Raw genomic sequence first — 19,970 nt, forward strand, 5'->3', positions numbered from 1 at the left:
TATATCTGTAAGAAACAGTAGTTAGTATTAGATTCCTTACCTGAGAATAACCCCAGGCGTCAGACTGGATCCGGAAACTTTTGCGTAGCAGTACCCTTGCGCGTCGGTAGGCGTCGTCTGCGGCTCCGCATCCGACGTCGGATGACGTCGCCGGAGTACTTAGACGCCGCCCTCGCGCGCAGACGTCAGTTCTTATACATAGCTCTTCCGCGCCGGAAACGCAGAGCCATGATAAAAACCAACACTGGTGCCTTGAAACTAGGGGCCCTGAAAGGGGATGACCTTAACCCTAGATATAGGTTCGCAGAACGGGGAGGATGGGTGGGGCGGTAAGGAATCTATCACTAACTAATGTCTCTTACAGATATATCGTTACCGAAGGCAAGTAACTTTTGCATCTGAAAGAAACAGGTTAGTATTAGATTCCTTACCTTAGAATACATACCCCAGCAATACCAACCCCGGTGGTGGGTCTGCGAACGAAAATGCTACTTACCAGTATGCATCTGTTCTTGGCATGTAGGGCTGCTGACATACATATCTGTGCATAGATCGCCACCTAGTGTTGGGTCCGGATGATCGCACATTGTTGTCCTAGAAGAGTCTTCGAAGTATCACGAGATAGGTGGCTCCTCCCCTGGACTACAGTGCGCATGGGCATCGACTCCATCCTCAGATTGTTTTTAGCCATTGTGGACAAGATGGAGTGAAACTACGTGAATGATGACCATGCCAGAAGTATGTGTTAACGCTGCAGCCGCTACAGGCGCCGGGGAGGAGGGCGGGCGATATGAATGTCAGCAGCCCTACATGCCAAGAACAGATGCATACTGGTAAGTAGCATATTCGGTTCGAGGCATGTGGGCTGCTGAATTCATATCTGTGCATAGAATACATAGCAGTCCCTCCATTAACGGCGGCCGCCCGTGCCAGCTGCAGCAGTTTGGAAAAGTGTTTTTAGAACAGCCTGCCCTACAGCTGCCTGCTGTTTGGAGTGCACATCAACACAGTAATGTTTTGTAAATGTGTGTGTGGTGGACCATGTGGCTGCTCTACATATGTCTTCCAAAGGAATATTTCCAAGGAAAGCCATGGAGGCCCCCAACGTTTGGGTGGAGTGGGCCCGTGGTGGAATAGTGAGAGTGCGCTTGGCTTTCTGATAGCAGATCTGAATGCATTTAACAATCCACCTGGCTATACCAGCCTTGGAAATGGGGTTACCTTTGTGTTGTGGCGCAAAGGCAACAAAGAGTTGTTTAGTCTTCCGAAAATCTTTGGTCCCATCAATGTAGTACATTAGGGCCCTCTTGACTTCAAGTGTGTGGCGCCGCGGCTAGGGCAACTGACTCCGGAATCTGGGGATCATGGTTCGATCCTCGGCACCGGCGGCAGATTAGCCCAGCACCATGTGACTCTGGGCAATAGCTTGCTTAATCTTCCCGCTGGCCCCCTGCGCCTAGAGACCCTTGCGGGTGATTGTGCGCTTTACAAATGTGGATTTATTATTATTATTATTCTCTCCGCAAGTGACTCTGGATTTTGGAAGAACACAGGTAGTTCTATAGTCTGGTTGATATGGAACTGAGACACTACCTTAGGAAGGAATTTAGGGTTAGTGCGAAGCACCACCATGTTAGAATGAATCTGAATAAATGGCTCTTGGATAGTTAGTGCCTGGAGTTCACTAACTCGTCGTAGCGACGTAATCGCTATAAGGAAAGCCACTTTCCATGTAAAGAACTGAATCTCGCAGGAATGCAGTGGTTCAAAAGGTGGACCCATCAGCCTGGAGAGGACCACATTGAAGTTCCACTCGGGAGCTGGTGGCGTCCGCGGAGGAATGACTCGTATGAGTCCCTCCAGAAAGGCCTTAATGGCAGGCACCCTGAAAAGTGAGAGGTGCTGTCTGTTTTGGAGATAAGCCGCCATTGCGGATAAATGTATACGAATGGAAGCATAGGCCAGATTACATTTGTACAGATGTAAGAGATAACAAATGATGTTTTGAATAGATGCATCCAGCGGGTTAATGTTGTGGTCTGCACAATAAATGACAAACCGCTTCCACTTCGCCGCATAGCATGCTCTGGTGGTGGGCTTCCTTGCCTCCCGGATGATGTCCATACAGTCAGGAGGTAAGTTGAGGTCGCCAAATATCTAGGACCTGAGGAGCCAGATCGCCAGGTTGAGCTGTTGCGGAGCTGGATGCTGAATGTCGCCATGGCTCAGTGTAAAAAGCCTGGGTGTGAGGCGCAGCCTTTGATGCGGTACCACGGACAGTTCCAGAAACGTGGTGTACCATGGTTGGCGAGCCCACGTTGGAGCAACCATGATGAGAGTCATCGAGTGCTGCTTCAGCTTGCGTGCCACCAGCGGTATTAGAGGTGCTGGGGGAAAAGCGTACGCAAATTTGCCTGACCAGTTCATCCATATTGCATTGCCTTTGGACTGTTGGTGTGGAAACCTGGCGGCAAAGCTTCGGCATTTTGCATTCTCCTTTGTGGCGAACAGGTCTATCTCTGGATGACCCCACCTTTGGAAGTACGGGTGGAGTACTGATGGATGTATCTCCCACTCGTGCATTTGGTGGCTGTACCTGCTGAGCAGGTCCGCCATCTGATTGTCCTTGCCTAGGAGGTGTTCTGCCATGAGGAAGATGTTTCTCTGAATGGCCCACTTCCACATGCTCTGAGCCAGATGAGACAACTTTGGAGAGTGTGCTCCTCCCTGTTTCTGAATGTAGTACATGGCCGTCCTGTTGTCCGTCCGGATCAACACGACCTTGTTGCACAGATGTACTTTGAAGGCTTTCAGTGCCATGAAGATCGCCATCAGTTCTAGAACATTGATGTGCATCTTCCTTTGCTGTGGTGTCCATAGTTCCTGCACAGTGTAGTGGAGTACATGAGCTCCCCATCCCTGGAGAGAAGCGTCCGTCGTCAGGATGATCTGTGGCACAGGCTCTTGGAACGGTCGTCCCTTGCAAAGGTTTTGTGGATTCCACCAATGCAGAGAGTTGTATGCCTGACCGCTCCCCAACACTAGGTCGTTCAACTGTCCGTGAGCCTGAGTCCACTGACGTGCTAAGCACTCCTGAAGCAGACGCATATGTAGTCTCGCGTGCGGGACTATGGAGATGCAGGAGGCCATCATGCCTATCAACTGCATGAACACTCGCGCTGGAAGCGAGTGTTGAGGTCTGAATTTTTGTATCAGCGATTGAGTGCTGCTGACCCTCACTGAATTCGGCTGTGCTGTGGCTGCCAGAGTGTTTATCGTCGCACCCAGATACTGCCGTATGTGGGCGGGTGTCTTGACAGGCTTTTTGGCTCTATTTTGGAGTGATAAAGACTTTAAACTTGCTCACATCTATTATATGTATTCTTAGCTTGTGTTGGCTCTTTTAAGCCCTTTCTTCCAGACCTAGAAGAGGATAGCTGCTTTATATGATGATAGATCCCTTACTCTAATCCATCTATTGCCTATTGGCTTTGCCTTTCATTATTTTGCCTATAGTAGAGGGTGGATCCTGTGGTCCTGACTTTATATTATGGTTTGTGTAGGTACTCTGACAGAGCTAAGGGTTATTTCATCCTTCTCAGGCCTACAAGGCCCAGAACTAGAGAAACTCCATCTTGCTTTTTATCCCTGCAGAGCTGAGATGCTTCAAGGGGAAAGGTAATTTTTTGGTTTTGAGCTGTTGTTCGCCCTAAGCGAACCGGAGAGAACCAGCCAGAGCTGAATCTAATCAAGAAGTGTCCCTGGGCTCAGGTCTCTAGACGAAACAAGCAGCTGATCACTGTGGGAGCGTCTAGAGCGAGGAGCCCGGTGCATGGACCTGGTGGGAGGAGGCTGCTGGCTGGAGCTTTCCACTAGAGGAGAGGAATCCATATTAGCGAATTGCAGGAGAGGAGGAGTGGTCAGTTTGGTTCTTGAAGAGTGGAGAGTAGGATGTCTGCTGGAGCTGCAGAATACAGTGCAGTTCTATTGGTTTTCTGGAATGGAGAAAGAAGGCAGATGATTGCTGAAGCTGAAGAGAGCAGTAACTATCAGCTGGGACTGCCAGTTTGTCAGAGAGCATTAAAGCAGATGGAGGAGTTGAGGCTGTCAGCTGAAGTAATTGAGCCAGAGGCGTGGAGCTGTGGTGACGGAGGGAGAGACAGAGAGAGCCCTGATCCCACCAGAGACAGAGAGAAATCTTCCTTCTAATAGGTGAGGTAGTCTAAACTAGTCCACTTTACACTTACACCTTAATCTTGTCCTTATTCCCTAGGCTATTGTAGGTCTAATCCTTTTCTTTCAGCGGTGTGTTAAAGTTCCTGTTAGTCATAGAGACCCCGCAGATCTGTATATCAATCCTTTTCTATTGTTATTGTAATAAAGATACCCCAGTTCTTAGTGAACCAGTGTGCATGTGTTGTTCTTATGATAGAGAGCGTTCTAATCAGGTAATCATACAGTGAGTGTCTCCTATTCTTAAAGTACAGGTAACCTTTCCTTCTAGTCAGGGGTTACAGCCAGAACAGATGCTGCCCCTGATCCGGTAAGTAACCTTTGAATAATTAGGGAGAGAGAGGAGCCCCACGAGCTAGGGAATTATTGAAACTAAGTGATTCGGCCATCCCATAATATTATTGTAGTAGCGAACCCTTAGTGAATAGTGAGAGAGACTTCCCAACATAGAGAGACAGAGAGCTGAAGGTATTCATAGGAAAGTGGTCGTCATTGGTAAGTGGCGTTAGTGAGAGCACTGATTGTGGTCAGTGTGTATACCCGCAAGATTGCGGCTTGAGTGAGCACTGATGGTAGTCAGTGTGTAGGTCCGCCGGATGGTGGACCGGATAAAAGAGAGAGCACTGGGACTGCAGCCCCGTGTGTAGACACGCCGGATTGCGTGTCGAGTGAGCACTGATGGTAGTCGGTGTGTAATGGTAGATAATCAGAACTGCCCCAGGGTAGATTAGTCTGGACCCATGTGGTTGCGAGACTATGAGGTATGAGTGTGGTGTAGGGCATGGATGTCCTTAGTAATCAGTGAGTATTCTTAGTAATCCCTAAAGATTTAGTGGTGTTTCTGATGAGCTTGTATATTAAGAGTTCCCCATCCTCAGGTAGGTACCCAGGTGCCTGGATAGATGGGTCCTGAGGAGGGAGGTGGTTACGTTCCGGCTGGGTTGGAGGGGCTCTCAGGAGCTGATCCCATCTGGTCTAGAACCCGGTCGTTACAGCGGGTTGCAGGTGGGACTTTGGGTAATTCAGTGAGAATCCCAGATCGTGAAGAAGGTGAATGGTGTGGGACATGTGGGCGGCACACTGCTGGGCCGACTTCGCCTGGATAAGCCAGTCGTCCAGATAAGGGTAGACGTGAATGTTTTGTATCCTCAGGTGTGCTGCCACCGTCGCCAGGGACTTTGTAAACACCCTGGGTGCCGTGGTGACCCCAAAAGGCAGAACCTTGAACTGGTAATGTTGGTTTTGGATGGCGAACCGGAGGTATTTTTTGTGTGACGGGTGCAGCGGAATGTGAAAATATGCATCCTTTAGATCTAAAGTTGCGAGAAAATCCCCCTGACTGAGCAACGGCAGGACTTGCTGCAGGGCCAGCATGTGAAAGTGCTCCGATAGAATGTACTGATTGAGGGGTCTGAGGTCCAGTATGGGTCTGAGGGACCCGTCCTTTTTTGGTATCAAGAAGTACAGTGAGTAAACCCCCGTGCCTCTTTCTTTCACAGGCACGAGCTCGATTGCCCCTTTTTGCAGCATGACGAGGACCTCCAGCTGCAATAAGTGCAAATGCTCGGCGGACATAGGACAGTGTCTTGGGGGTATGTTGGGTGGAGTGGATGTTAACTCCAGACAATAACCGTACTGTAAAAGCTGTGTGACCCACCTGTCTGTGGTGATGGACTTCCAGACCGGCAGGAACTGTTGAAATCTCCCCCCGACATGTGTTGTGTGGTCGGGGGCAGTGACAAGGCGTCACTGTTTGTTAGTGGCGGAGGATCTGGAGTTGTTGTTTCCACGACCTCTGCCTTTGGCGCTGTTTCCACGATATCCACTTCGACTCTGTTTGGTGTATGTGGTCTGCGTGCCGCCTTTATAGTACTGTGTAGTTTGGGAGAGTTGGCCTCTGGAAACACCTCTAGTGCTTGAGCGACGAAAAGAACCACCCTGAACTGCTGGGACTGCAGAGCCCCCATGGACTTAGCAGTTTCAGTGTCCTTTTTGATTTTCTCCAAGGTGGTGTCCAGCCTGGGCCAAATAGATGATCAGGGTTTACTGTCTGATTGAGAATGGTGGTCTGTATCTCAGGCTTGAATCCTGAGATACTGAGCCAGGCATGGCGTCTGAGCATGACACTAGTGTTAATAGCTCTGGCCGCGGTGTCTGCCGCGTCCAGTGCACATTTAATAGAAGCATTTGATATAAGCTTCCATTCTTGGACGAGCATATCAGCTGCCTCTTTGTATTCGTCTGGCAGGTGCTGTAACAGGGTCTTCAGTGTGTCGTAATGTGCCCGGTCATACCTGGCTAGAAGTGCTTGTGTATTTGAAGTGCGCCAGATATTAGCCGCTTGAGCTGCCACCCTTTTCTCTGATGCCTCAAACACCTTAGATTCTTTATCTGGGGGAGGAGCATCACCCGTTGTTTGTGAATTAGCTCTCTTCCGGGCATTAGAAACAACAAGAGAGTCCAAAGGCAACTGTCCCTTGATGTAAGTAGGGTCACCAGGTGCCGGTTTATACTTTTTTTCAATTCTCAGGTTTATCACCCTGGCTCTCGTAGGCTCTTTAAAGATCTCCCCAGCATGCTTCAAGACACCCTTCAACATAGGCAGAGTCTTGACAGTCCTCTCTGAGACGGAAAAGGTGTCAAAAAGAAAGTCCACTTCAATGTGGTCAGCATGGAGCTGGACGTCAGGATTCTTTGCTGCCCTTTCAATAAGGGCATTAAACGCAGCTGAACCCTCTGTAGGCGACGTTTTAACCGCATACATCTGAGTGTCTGGGGTAGAGTGAGGATCACCTGGGTGAACAGCAGCTGCCCATGGTTCATTGGTATCATCTGGCTCAGTGTAGACAGGATAGCTGTATTCATCCTCATCACCTTCCCCAGTGTCCACATTTGAATAAGTGGGTGAGACATTATGGCCATGTGGAGAAACCGGTTCCACAAGAACAGGGGTCGAAGTGGAATCCTTTTTCTTCTTCAAAGGAATTTTATAGGACTCCATTGGCTGTTCCAGGGCAATTTTCCGCTTATGAAGGGAAAGCCTGCCTGTTTTGGTATCGATAAATTGTTCTTGTTGTTCTTCCAACGAAGATTGTCGATGCTTCAAGGCCGGGACCACTGTCGTCAACTTCGGCACCGAGGACACCTTCTCGGTCACGTTGGCCATTCTAGGGGCGAAAGCCTTCGGCACCACTTTCGGCGGCAACGTGAAGTGAATGGGCGTCAACGCTTTTTGAGCTTTATCGACAGGCTTCGAAGGTGGAGGTTTTGGACCGACACTTGTCCTTGATGCGCTGTAGGGAGTCCGCCACTTGCTTGGAGAAAGCGACGGACGGCTGCGTCGACTCGACGGAATCCTTCGAGGCACTACTAGATGTGGACTCGTGGGTCGGTCCGCTCTTGGCCTTGTCTTGTCAACGCGGAGTCTTGAGAACCTGAGCCCTTTGTCGGTGTCAACCGTCTTCGGCGCCGATTTGTTCGGCTCGATTGCCCTGACCTTTGTCTTCGGCGTGCCAGACTTCGTCTCGACGCCCTTGAGCTGTTTCTTCGGGTCGATAACGCCCTTTTGCTTTGTCGGTGCCGACCGGTCCGAGGGCTTTGAGCCGACCAAAGCAATATGCACCTTTGGTTTCGATGGGGGCACCAGTGCTTTCACTTGCGTCGAGACCGGTGTCTTCACTTTCGGTTTCCATTTCGCAGGGTGTGGTTCAATAGCAATGTCCGTAGCCGAGCCCGAAGGCGGGGCCGTGGAACCCACTGGAAGACCTTGGTTAAGGCCTAGTGGCGATCCCTTGACCTGATCCTTTTGAAGCGTTTCGGCCCCAATGTCAGTTTGAGTTAGCTCTTCGCTCGAGTTATCTTCCATGGCCCCAAAGGCCCTGTCGTCGTCTCCTACATCGTCGACGACTTTTTCCACGTCGAGCATTGCAACATCCGCGTCGTAGTTGTAGTCGACCTCCGACGCGGGATTCGACAGGTTCTTACGAACTTCCTGGTCAGCTCCTTCTTCATCCCCGGCATCGAATATGTTCACCGGCGCCGATGCAGTCTGCTGGGCCTCCTGGCGCGCAGCGCGACGATGCAAAAGAGTCTTCTTAGATCGAAAACGGGAACAAGCCATGCAACTGGCTTCATCATGATCCGGCGAGAGACACTTGTTGCACACCGGGTGGACGTCGATGTGGGGATATTTTGAGTTGCACACGGGACATCTCTTGAACGGACTCCATTCCATGATGGTCCGTCGATAAGGTCCCTGGCGTCGACTGGGCCTTCAGCGACGAAAGCACGCGGCTTTCTGGAATCCGGCTCGAAACTGAGCTGGAAGAATCGGGCACCGAACGCAAGACTATGCAGACGAAAAGCTAAAGGCCTTTTGGCCTTAAGAAAGTTTTATATCGATTCCGACTAGAGTGAACCAATATACATCCGAACCCAAAGACAGAAAAAAAACAATCTGAGGATGGAGTCGATGCCCATGCGCACTGTAGTCCAGGGGAGGAGCCACCTATCTCGTGATACTTCGAAGACTCTTCCAGGACAACAATGTGCGATCATCCAGACCCAACACTAGGCGGTGATCTATGCACAGATATGAATTCAGCAGCCCACATGCTTCGAACCCAATGATCACACGAGAAAGTCCTGGAGAACGGAACGGCCGAAAAAGCCATCTCTCCGGACTTGGCTGTCCAGGCAGTAGGATCTTGCAAACGTGTGCAGCGAGGCCCACGTAGCTGCCTGACAGATGTCCTGCAAAGGGACTCCCAGAACCAGGGCAGTAGTAGCCGCCGTGGCCCGAGTGGAATGGGCCCTCAGCCCAACCGGAGGCTCCTTTTTAGCCAAAGAGTAGCATACCTTGATGCACAACACGACCCACCGAGAGATGGTCCGCTTGTGCACCGCCCGACCTTTCTTAGAGCCCAAGTAACCAACAAAGAGTTGGCCATCCACCCGTAACTGGCGTGTCCGATCCAAATAAAATGAGAGCGCACATTTTGGGTCCAGACGGTGGAGCCTCTCTTCCTCTTTCGAGGGATGCGGAGGCGGAAAGAAGGTGGGCAAGGTGATGGACTGCCCGATGTGGAAGGCTGTGACTACTTTGGGCAGGAAAGAGGGTTGCGTCCGCAGCACAACTTTGTCCGGATGGACAGAAACGAAGGGAGGTTTAGAGGAAAGAGCCTGGAGCTCACTCACCCTCCTAGCAGAGGTGATGGCAACCAGGAATGCAGTCTTCAGAGTAAGGAGACGAAGAGGACAGTTATGAAGTGGCTCGAAAGGAGCGCACATCAGATAGGTCAGAACAAGGTTTAAGTCCCACTGAGGCATCACGAAAGGAACAGGAGGAAACATATGAGTGATGCCCTTCAAAAACCTATTTACAACTGGGGACTTGAACAAAGAGGGCTGATCAGGAAATAATAGAGGCAGCCCTTGATAGTGCCCAGAGCAGAGCCCTGCTGGGCAAGAGAAAGAAGAAAGAGGAGAACCTCCGAAAGAGGGGCAGAAAGGGGATCAACAGCCTTTGCTGTGCATCATGCCACAAATTTGTTCCACCTGCAGGCGTATACCGATTTCGTGGAGGGATGCCCCTGGCTGCCAGAATCACATTACAGACTTCAGGAGGCAAGTCAAATGGCCTCAACTGCCGCCGCTTAATCTCCACGCATGCAAGTGAAAACTGGACAGGTTCGGGTGGAGGACCGTCCTCTGCTGCTGCGACAGAAGGTCCTCCTGAAGAGGCAGACGAATCGGGGGGATCGACAGACATGCTGAGTAGCTCGGGATATCAGTATCTTCGTGCCCAGTCTGGAGCCACAAGGATAACTTGGGCCCGGTCGCGTCTGATCCTCTTCAGCACTATGGGCAAAAGTGGTATAGGCGGAAAGGCGTACAACAGACCGCAGCTCCACTCGTGATGAAAAGCGTCTCCGAGCGAGTGCCGCCTTGGAAATTCCAACATGCAGAACTGATGACATTGCGCGTTGTCTTCTGTGGCGAATAGATCTAACCAAGGCTCTCCCCACTGCTGAAAGAGGCCTTGCGCCACGCCCGAGTTCAGATGCCATTCGTGACCCATCATGCACCGACAGCTGAGTTTGTCCGCCCTGGCGTTCAGGGAACCTGCCAGGTGTTTAACCACCAGGGTCACTCCCAGATGTTCCAGCTACTGTCAGAGGCTCAGAGCCTCCTGGCATAGGGTCCACAACCCCACCCCGCCCTGTTTGTTGGGAGTTACACATGGCGGTGGTGTTGTCCGTGAACACCTGCACTAGACTCCCCCGGACAGATGGGAGGAATCCCTTCAGTGCAAGCCGGATCACCCGCAGCTCCAGAAGGTTGATGTGGAGGTGGGACTCCGCCGGAGACCAGAGGCCTCTGATCTCCGCCTCTCGCATGTGGCCCCCCCAGCCCTGGAGGGACGCGTCCGTCACAACTACGTGCTCCGGTTGGGGTAAGGAGAGGGATCTGCTGCTGACCCAATCGCAGTCCGTGAGCCACCACTGCAACTGTCTTGCGGTGCCCTCCGAGATCAAGACATGGTCGGACAAGTTGCCCTGATGCTGGGCCCACTGAAACTTCAGGTCCCACTGCAGAGCCCACATCCGCCACCTGGCGTGATGCAACAGAAGGATGCAGGAGGCCATCAGCCCCAGAAGCCACAGCGTCGGCCTGACCGAGACTCGGGATAACGGCTGAAAGATCAGAATCAGAGCCTGAATATCCCGAACCCACTGTTCGGGAGGATAAACCCGAAACTGCGCTGAGTCTAGAACCTCTATGATGAAGACGAGCTTCTGAGAGGGACACAGGTGTGATTTCGGCACATTGATGGAGAACCCCAGCAGGTGTAGGAGGTCGGCTGTAGTCTGGAGGTGGCTGACTACTGTCTGGGGCGAGCCCGCCTTCAACAACCAGTCCTCGAGGTAGGGGGAAGACTGAAACCCCTAACCTGCACAGATGAGCTGCGACCACCGCCATCACTTTCGTGAACACCCGTGGGGCGCTGGTAAGGCCGAAGGGGAGCACGGTAAACCAAGCGTTCGTGGCCTACCATGAACCGCAGGTAACGCCGGTGGGCCGGCAGGACGGGGACGTGAAAATAAGCGTCCTGCAAGTCCAACGCTACCATCCAGTCTCCCGGGTCCAGGGCAGCTAAGACCTGAGACAAAGTAAGCATCTTGAACTTCTCCTTCCGGAGGAAGCCGTTGACGTTCCGCAGGTCCAAGATAGGGCGTAGGCCCCCTTTGCTTTTCTTAGGAACCAGAAAGTAGTGGGAGTAACAACCACACCCTACTTCTGGCCCAGGAACGCGCTCGATGGCCCCCTTGGCCAAGAGGGCCATAACTTCCTCTCGCAGAAGATTCAAGTGATCCAATGACACGCGGTGGTACTGCGGTGGCATGGCTGGAGGGGTCGCCTTTAAGGGGAGGGAGTAGCCCTTCGGACGATTTGCAGCACCCACCGTTCCGATAAAACAGTGCGCCAGTGGAGGAGATGATGGCGAACCCTACCCCCACTGGTGTCACATGGGACTGAAAACTCGGACTAGGAGGGCTTTGAGGCGGATGCTGCAGGGGTAGGTGTGGACTGACCTCACTGTTGTCCCCGACCGCCGCCATGGCGGTTACCACGTTCGCCACCGCGCTGAATGTTAGTATGCGGTCTGTGGCTGGCAGGACGTGTGGGGGCGCCCCTTCCTTGGCCACGAAAGGGGCGAAAGGCAACAGTTTGCTGGCGCGGGCCGAGAGGCCCAAGGACTTGGCCGTAGCCCTGGAGTCCTTAAAGCGCTCAAGCGCACTGCCTGCCTTGTCGCCAAAGAGGCGACGGCCATCCAACGGCATGTCCATAAGGGTGTTTTGGACATCAGCCGAAAAGTTGGCAGACCTCAGCCAGGCGTGGCGATGAACCGCCACTGGCGTTGCCATCGCTCTGCCCAGCGAGTCTGTGGTATCCAGCCCACACCAGATGGAATACCATGCCGCATCTCAACCCTCCACAAGGGCTTGGGTGAGTTTAGTCAGGACCCCCTCCGGACATTGTGGCAGCACGTCCGCGACCGTGTCCCACAGAGAGTGGGAGTAACGGCCCAAGAGGCACGCGGTGATGACTGACCGCAACCCCAAACTAAGTGAGGAGAACATCTTTTTACCACACTGTTCGTACCTCCTGGATTCCCGATTAGGGGGAGCCGTCGGGTTTGTGGTCTGGGAGTTAGAGGCCTGGATGACCAGGCTCTTGGGGGTGGGATGGGTGGGCAGGAAGCAAGGGTCGCACAGAGCTAGGCGGTGGGGCCTGGCCACGTTCCTATCTACATGCGGACCTGTAGCAGGCTTGAACCAAGTGCCCAGAAGAACGTCTGACAAGGCCTCATTAAACGGCAGCAGAGGCTCAGCCGAGCTTGCCTGAGGTTTAAGGACCTCAGTGAGGAGGTTAGACCTCATGGCCACGACGGGGAGCACAAGAGCACAATGCCCAAGGCCTTGGCAGCCCGCGTCAGCACCATACTATAGGCAGCCCCCTCCTCCGTAGCCACGGTAGGCGGGGAGACAAAACCAGTGTATGGCGAAGTGTCCAGACCACTGGCCTCCCCTAGCTCACCTGCCCAGTACTGAGAAGACTGGCACTCACGTGCCAGAATCCTCCTCGCCACACATCTCCTGATACTCAGGGTCAAAAGATGCGGCCGGGTCCTAGAAGTAAAAATCTCCTAGCGGCGTCGATTACGGCGCCGGACCAGAATCGAGGGTAGGACCGGGGACGTCGTCGTCCTGGGACAGCGCCAGAGGAGACACCCTGGGGGTCGGAGTCGGCGAGGTCGTAAGTTCGACCGGCGACGACCCGGATCCAAAGGGTCCCTGCGGCGTCGGGACAGAAGTCGCCGACAGCGCCGGGGCCGAAGCACCCAGCGGCGCCGGGGCCGAAGCACCCGGCCCGCTTGGGAACCCAGTCGGGGCTGCTTGGCCGAAGGCGCCGCGGAACCCGACGGAGGAGTGAGTGAACTCATGGCCATGAGGAAGGCCTCGATCTCCTCCGGCGTCTCGTTCTGCCTAGGGACAGACGGGTATGGAGCAGGCCGTGACGCCTGCAGCTCCGGCGGAGCCACGTGGACGGTGTTGCCCGAAATCCCGGCCGAGTCGCGAGAGCGTCGGGGGGAGTCAGAAGAGCGATGCCTTCTCTTCGACTTCTTGTGCCTCTTACATGAGGACTTCGAGCCCGAAGACTGATGACGACTCCCGGAACTGTGGTGACTCGGGCCCCGCGACCGGTCCCTCGACCTCCTTCCGGACCGGGACTGACTGCTGGAGCTCGAGTCGCTACCGGGACCGCTCCCGTCTAGCTTTGGATGTCAGGGCCCGGCAGTTGGAGCAGGACTTGTCATCGTGGTCGGGGCCCAGGCAGTAAAGGGACCGGCGATGGGGGTCGGTAACCGACATCAGTCGGCTACAATCGACTCAGGGTTTGAAACCGGGCATCCCTATCGGCACCGTCTGAGTCGAGTGACTTCGAAAGATGATCAAAAAGGATCGAAAAAGTTAGTAAAAAATGGACAATGGGTACTACTTTTTCCAGATCGGCGCTTGCTGGCGCGTAAAAAAGGAGAACTGACGTCAGCACGCGAGGGCGGCATCTTAGTACTCTGGCGACCTCATCCTGGCGCCAACGACACCGACGTGGAGCCGCAGACTACGCCTACCGACACGCAAGGTTACTGCTACGCAAAAGTTTGCGGATCCAGTCTGACGCCTGGGGATATTCTAAGGTAAGGAATCTAATACTAACCTGTTTCTTTCAGATCCAGGTTTTTCTTTGTGCTACGGCACTGAGCCAGAGGGCGGAGCACTCTAAGCTTTTTGCCGGTGAGGACCTTGGCCTGAGGGCAGAGGAGGGCCCAGAGCCTTTTTGTGTAACAAATGGTAGGGGAAGGAAGTCTTAGTACTCACGATACGTGGACCCATTGTTACTTGGTCTTCAGTTTCAGAGTCGGCTTCAGAGACAGAGTTCTGTTCTTCCTCTACTTCGGCTTCCTGTGCGTGGGATTTCTCGTGGTCTGAGTCCTCGCTGAAGAGATCCGGTGTGGAGCCGCATTTTGTGCCATCGAGCCAGACGGTCACGAAGCGTCTTCTTCCATCAAAACGATCCCCGCTCGTCGCAATTTTTTTCGTCACGTTCCGGGGATAGACACGAGTTTGCACACTTCATGCAAATCAATGCGCGGAAACGTAGCGCAACACCCGGGACAGAGCTTGAATGGAGTCTGTTTCATCAACTGCTGGCAAGCCCGGTGTGGGAAGGCCCTCCACGAGTCTTTCAATCGAAAGTCTTTGCTGAAACGATACGCGGAGAATGGGAAACACGGGTGCCGAACCGGTGTGCGAATATTCACATCTGAACCCGATGGCGGAAAAAAATCTAACAATGGAGTCGATGCCCATGCGCACTATCACCAAAAGGATGAGTCACCTACCTTGTGACTGGAAGAGACTTCTTTTAACAAAAACAAAGTGCAAACATCCGGTCCCAACACTAGATGGCAGGCTATGCACAGCATGTGATCTACAGCTCACATGCCTCGAACGTTATGCTTCTTTGAATTGAAGGGTGCCACTAAGGACAGCGTTATATTTGTCTTTATACAGACATTGCTACATATATGTTTATCTCCTCCATAGGTTAATGTGCATGTTCTTATATGACAGAGGTAGGCTCTCTCTATATACTTTTCTTGGTGCAGTGCACCGTTCGTTTATTGGTGAAGGCATACTTTAACTCAGCCCGACGTATTCCAGAGACCACTTGGCTCAATTAAATGGGCAGAATCATATTGGCAAATTCAGGCAGTAGCACATAATGGTCATAGCAACCATATATGTTCTCTAACACCTTTTGGTTTTAATAAGCCTAGGATACCACCTTATTAAAGGATACTTTGTGGATTATCCTAAGACTTCTTTACCCTTAGATCCGGAGCCAAATTTTATCCAGAAAAACAAAATAATTTTTAACACCTTCCACAGGTCAGCACCACCCTGAGGTTGAGTCCAACCTGGTAGTCTCACCTTACCAGGGTGGGATGAGGTGGTAAATGATGAAGCATGTCACATTATGTGAGAGAACCTACCTTGTCCAATTCTTGGAATTGCCTTGTTTTACCTGGAGGGAGTGTAGTAGTAGGTGGTAATACTAACAATTATAGGTGCCCTTGGAAAATGATTCCATGCACCAGAAGGGTATCATGCCAATCTGTGTTTGATTGAAAAGTCACTCTTGTCATTGGTCTGAAAGGGTTCCACGTTGCATGAAATGTGAATTTACACAATTGTTATTTTGGGCTTTACCAACACCATATACTCCAAGGCCCTCCTCACCTGTAACCTATGTGCGGACAGGCACTGTATGAACAAGAGATTTAGCTGCATGAATGGAGCCAAAACGAAACTTCTAGCTAGAGGTGCAAACAGACAAGACACTCGCTTTCAACTAGCTGACAGATCTCCGAAACCCTCCTTTGACCTCTCTGAAAGTAAGGAATCTGAACATTTGTATACTCTTCAAGTAAATGCAGTTGTAAGGGTGGCATAATGGAATAATGTAACACCATCTGTAGTAGCCTCTCAAGAGCTACACTGCTAGGCTACATAGACAAAACCAGGCAGCCACAATGTGCCTAAACCTCAGCAGTGCAATGATTTCGGAACCACCCCCAAAAGCACTTCACTGGCTCTCTGCTGAAATGAGGACCAAATGGAAGGTCCTCATACCATATCTTAAACATTCTTGGCCTTTGCACAAGAATGCTTTGAGAAACCAACACATTACTATACACCGAAAGGTAACCTTTGTTCAACATTTGCACATCTAATCCTCCTACATTTTTGCAAGATGATATAACACAGTGGTTGATGAGTAATGGTGCAAGGACCTAAACTATGGAATACTTTAAATCCTAATTTGAGATCTGATCCACATTACAAGTGGTTCAGGATATTTTTGAAAAGTGAACTATTTAGTCTTGCCTTTAATTGAACTATACATGTATCAATTCAGGAGAGCAACTGAAAACTTCCACATAAATATAATGTGGTAGCAGCAATATGATTTAGGCATGCTAATGATGAATCATAGGCTGAGTTTCTGCTTGGTTTGAGACATCACAAATCTCAGGAATTGTTGATGTGATAGATGCCTAGGTGTGTGAAATTATGCACCTGGAAGCCAAGGGTCACAATTGTGCTTAATTCATGTAGCAATGATGTGACCTTTTGTACAGTTGTCATTCTTAAAAGTCCTGCCAAATTGGGTCTTAAGAAATACAATTTGCATTGGTGTTCTATTCTCGGTAGGAATGGGGATGTACAGAGAATAACCTCACACTGTCAGACAGTGGGACTTCTTCGACTGTGCATTTGTACATTGATGAGGCCACAGCCCAGAGGTGTTGGAAATTATCAAGTTTGGTAGTGATTTTACATATTGTGTAATGATTGGGTGTTTATCTATTTTGATACAATATCTTCATCCTTTACAGAAAACAGGGGTTGGCCCCAGGGCTTTTTGTGTGGCCATATATAGTTAAACTTTATATTTAACCACAGTTATATAAACTTTGATGTCAAACCCACTACTTAAACACTAGCAACTCAACCAGGGTTTTTCTGTAAATAGAAACTTTCAAGTAAAACAGTATGAAGATGTGTTTAGAGTACTTTGGAGGAACAGATCAATAGATGGAAAGTTGCATTAATAACCCCCATGAGTAAAGAAACTTAACTTACTTTCTCTGCTTCACTGCAGCAACAAGATCTGGTCCAGAGAACATAGAGAACAGGCTGTCTCCATTAGCTGAAGATGTCTCATCGCTTGAGCTGGCAGAGTCCGCCTGCGTACCTGACCAGCTATTGTTCATCACATCGCTGTAAATTATGAAAAAGTTAACAAATATTTTCTCTATGAACACTTCCTGCTCATAAAAATGCATTACGGGCATAGGTATTTAACAAGACTAGTACATGTCAGGACACCACACAATGGCATTCTTTTCAGAAACGTTTGGTATTAGCAGGCTTACGGTCTGCAGGGATTTCCATGGCAAGAAACTGTAAGCAAATAGGTTTTTGTACATCTGGAGGTAATCTTTTAGTTTCAAAATGTTCCTGAAGTATAGGACTTGGGTCCAGTCTTATGCTAGAATCAACCCAGGGAGGGACGTAACCTATGGTGCTCAATTTGTTGCTAGCAGACCTAATGGAGGACATGTGTATTAATGGGTACCTGATTGGAGAGAACTATGTTGTCTCAATCTCAGGAAAGTGGTCAAGGTATTTCTGGACCTGGCACAAACTCTCGCTTGCACAAATAAAATGACTTTGACCTGTGACACTCATTATGGCTCATCTTGCCTATAAGTAGTAAAGCCAGGCTGAGGGTTAATATCTGGTATGTGTTAAGCAATGACAGTCCTTATCGAAGGTCAAACAAGCCACTTCCTTTCCTGGACTGGTTTCCCTAGTGAAAAGTGAGACAGTGCATGAGGTCCAATTCCTTTCTTAATCTCTTGGCACAAATTTGACCATGCCAAACTTCTTCAAAGAAAGAGAATATTTAAATGTTAATGTATTCCTTACGCCCTCCTCAAAAACGAAGTACTGGCTCCATACTGCCTTCAGTAAAGGTGAGGACACTATCACAGGAGTTCCAATAATTTGTGGCTCACATGAGGAAGGAGGACAAATCGCACCTTGGGAAATCATTTATACACCAATTACATTATAAAAACATGAAAATATCAGCAGACTGTCCCTATTCAGAATGAACTTTCAGGGAAAGATAGAGGGAACCGAATGTTTCTATTTCGTCATACTGGGTTACATTTACTTTAATCATCCAGATTTACTTTTAACAAGAAAAACAGTTGATACACGTTTCATCATCTTAAGGCTCTTAAAGGCAAGTTACTGATTATTCGGATTCCCCCTGAGCCTTACAAAGGGTTTTATTTTCTATATATCTGGCTTCTATGCAAGGGAGTGAACCCTGTTTAATGGTCCAGAGCACTAAGTAAGCTAACACAAGTCTCGAAAAAGTTATTCCGGATGAATACACAAATTTGATTCGACCTGATGAAGTGGAATACATGTATGCCCAAATCCATACAAGTTGTGAAAAGTTGAACTATAAGAGTTTTAAATACAAATTATCTAAACTATCACAGTGGTGTGGTAATCAAGGTGGGTGGTGCTTTGAGATGGGAAGCAACGAAAATTTGGTGTCATGGAAAAATAAAATATTTTCTTGAATGCTCTACTTGTATCTTCCTACAAAACCTCATCTGTCCTACAGTCAGAGTTAATTTTCAATGAGCAAATGTACATTTTTCCATAAGGCTATAAAATTATAGCATGAATGGCTTGACTACGTCATGAAAGGGCAAAACTATTCTTGCAAAGGGTGACATTTCAAATGTTTTTTGAAATGTTTGATCAGTGATCATTTGTAAATCTGCTTCTTTGATGTTGCTACTTAGGACTTAAAGACACTTGTTTTAGACTGAGTCCATGGTAGCTGCTTTAGAGGAAAGTTGTTCTCTAGTTTTGTGCCTATATACGATTAGTTATATAATGAGAGCTATAAAAACACCCCAAATCTAAACAGAAAGAGGAAACAAGGATCAGCTAAGCAACAACTCTGATTGCTTGAAAGCTTGCTGAACAAGCATCAGTATTCAAAATAAAGAGAATGAAAGCATGCAGATTCGGGTCAAATGTACTGCTGTGTAGGTAAAAAAACAATAAAACTGTGTGCACATTTTATTAAAGGAAATTAGTCCTGCACTGATATGAAAGTCATTGATAATAGGACTTAAGTGATTACACTTTAGTATCAGTATTAAAGCTTATTTTGAAATGCGCAAACATCAAGCCAATGGTGGCTGATAGTATGAGAACTTAAATGCTACCAAGACTACTAAAATGAACAGTACACACATTAAGGATCAAGAACTTCCTTACCAATCTGCGAAGTACTCTGGAAAAGGCCATGTTCTGTGGGGATCGTCAGGATGAGGCCAGTTGCTACGTGTGTTGCTGGGACGACGAACATGCTGTGCTTGACGTTTTTGTTGCATAGCTTGGCTCACCCCAGCCACATACCGTGCAAACTCAGGGTCTGAGCCGACTAGATATAAAAAAAAAAGAAATCTGAGTCAGCTGCTGACATGTTAGGCTATTTCCATTACAATTATTCATTTGTTTAATCCCTTAAACTGGTCTGTCAACCGCAGCAAAAACAAACAATGGCCAGCAGGCTGCAGCCGACAACCTATGTTGATGCCTTAGTTACGAACTTAATAGGTGCAAAATATCACCGACATGGATACACCACAACGTGCATTTGGAATACATGCACTTTCCGGATTTGAAACATTAGCCCTGTGACGTGTAAAGAACAAGTTAACAGTGTACCAAAGTTGCAAGCCAATGGGGCTACCAGGTAACTGAAATAAATGATGAACTATGAGACAGCAACAGATCAGTAAAGTACCAATTTCATAATAAAAATAAATGAATGTGAATCTAGTGAGGTAATTAAGTGAGTTCAATACAAGTAGTCTGTGAGAAAAGGGGTTATTGCTTGAGGGGTGAAACCCTACTCAAGCAATAGCCACAATCCTCGTCAGGATGAACCACAAAAAGTCACAAAATGAACCTGTACTTAACGCTCCGATAAGCTTAACTTGG

General features: G+C 49.5%; 1 protein-coding gene across 1 annotated transcript in view; it reads right to left on the bottom strand.

Moving 5' to 3' along the window:
- GARRE1 (granule associated Rac and RHOG effector 1) overlaps positions 1-19,970 on the bottom strand; it is a 553,275-nt gene that overhangs the window by 38,705 nt on the left and 494,600 nt on the right. The window contains exons 10-11 of the mRNA XM_086951262.1: positions 19,242-19,407; positions 17,010-17,147 (exon numbers count right to left, since the gene is read on the bottom strand). Of these exons, the coding sequence (XP_086807388.1) occupies positions 17,010-17,147; positions 19,242-19,407 (304 nt within the window). The remainder of the gene's footprint in view (positions 1-17,009; positions 17,148-19,241; positions 19,408-19,970) is intronic.

This window comes from Lissotriton vulgaris, unplaced genomic scaffold, assembly GCF_964263255.1.
Source record: "Lissotriton vulgaris unplaced genomic scaffold, aLisVul1.2 SCAFFOLD_1284, whole genome shotgun sequence".
Classification (NCBI taxonomy): Eukaryota; Metazoa; Chordata; class Amphibia; order Caudata; family Salamandridae; genus Lissotriton; species Lissotriton vulgaris.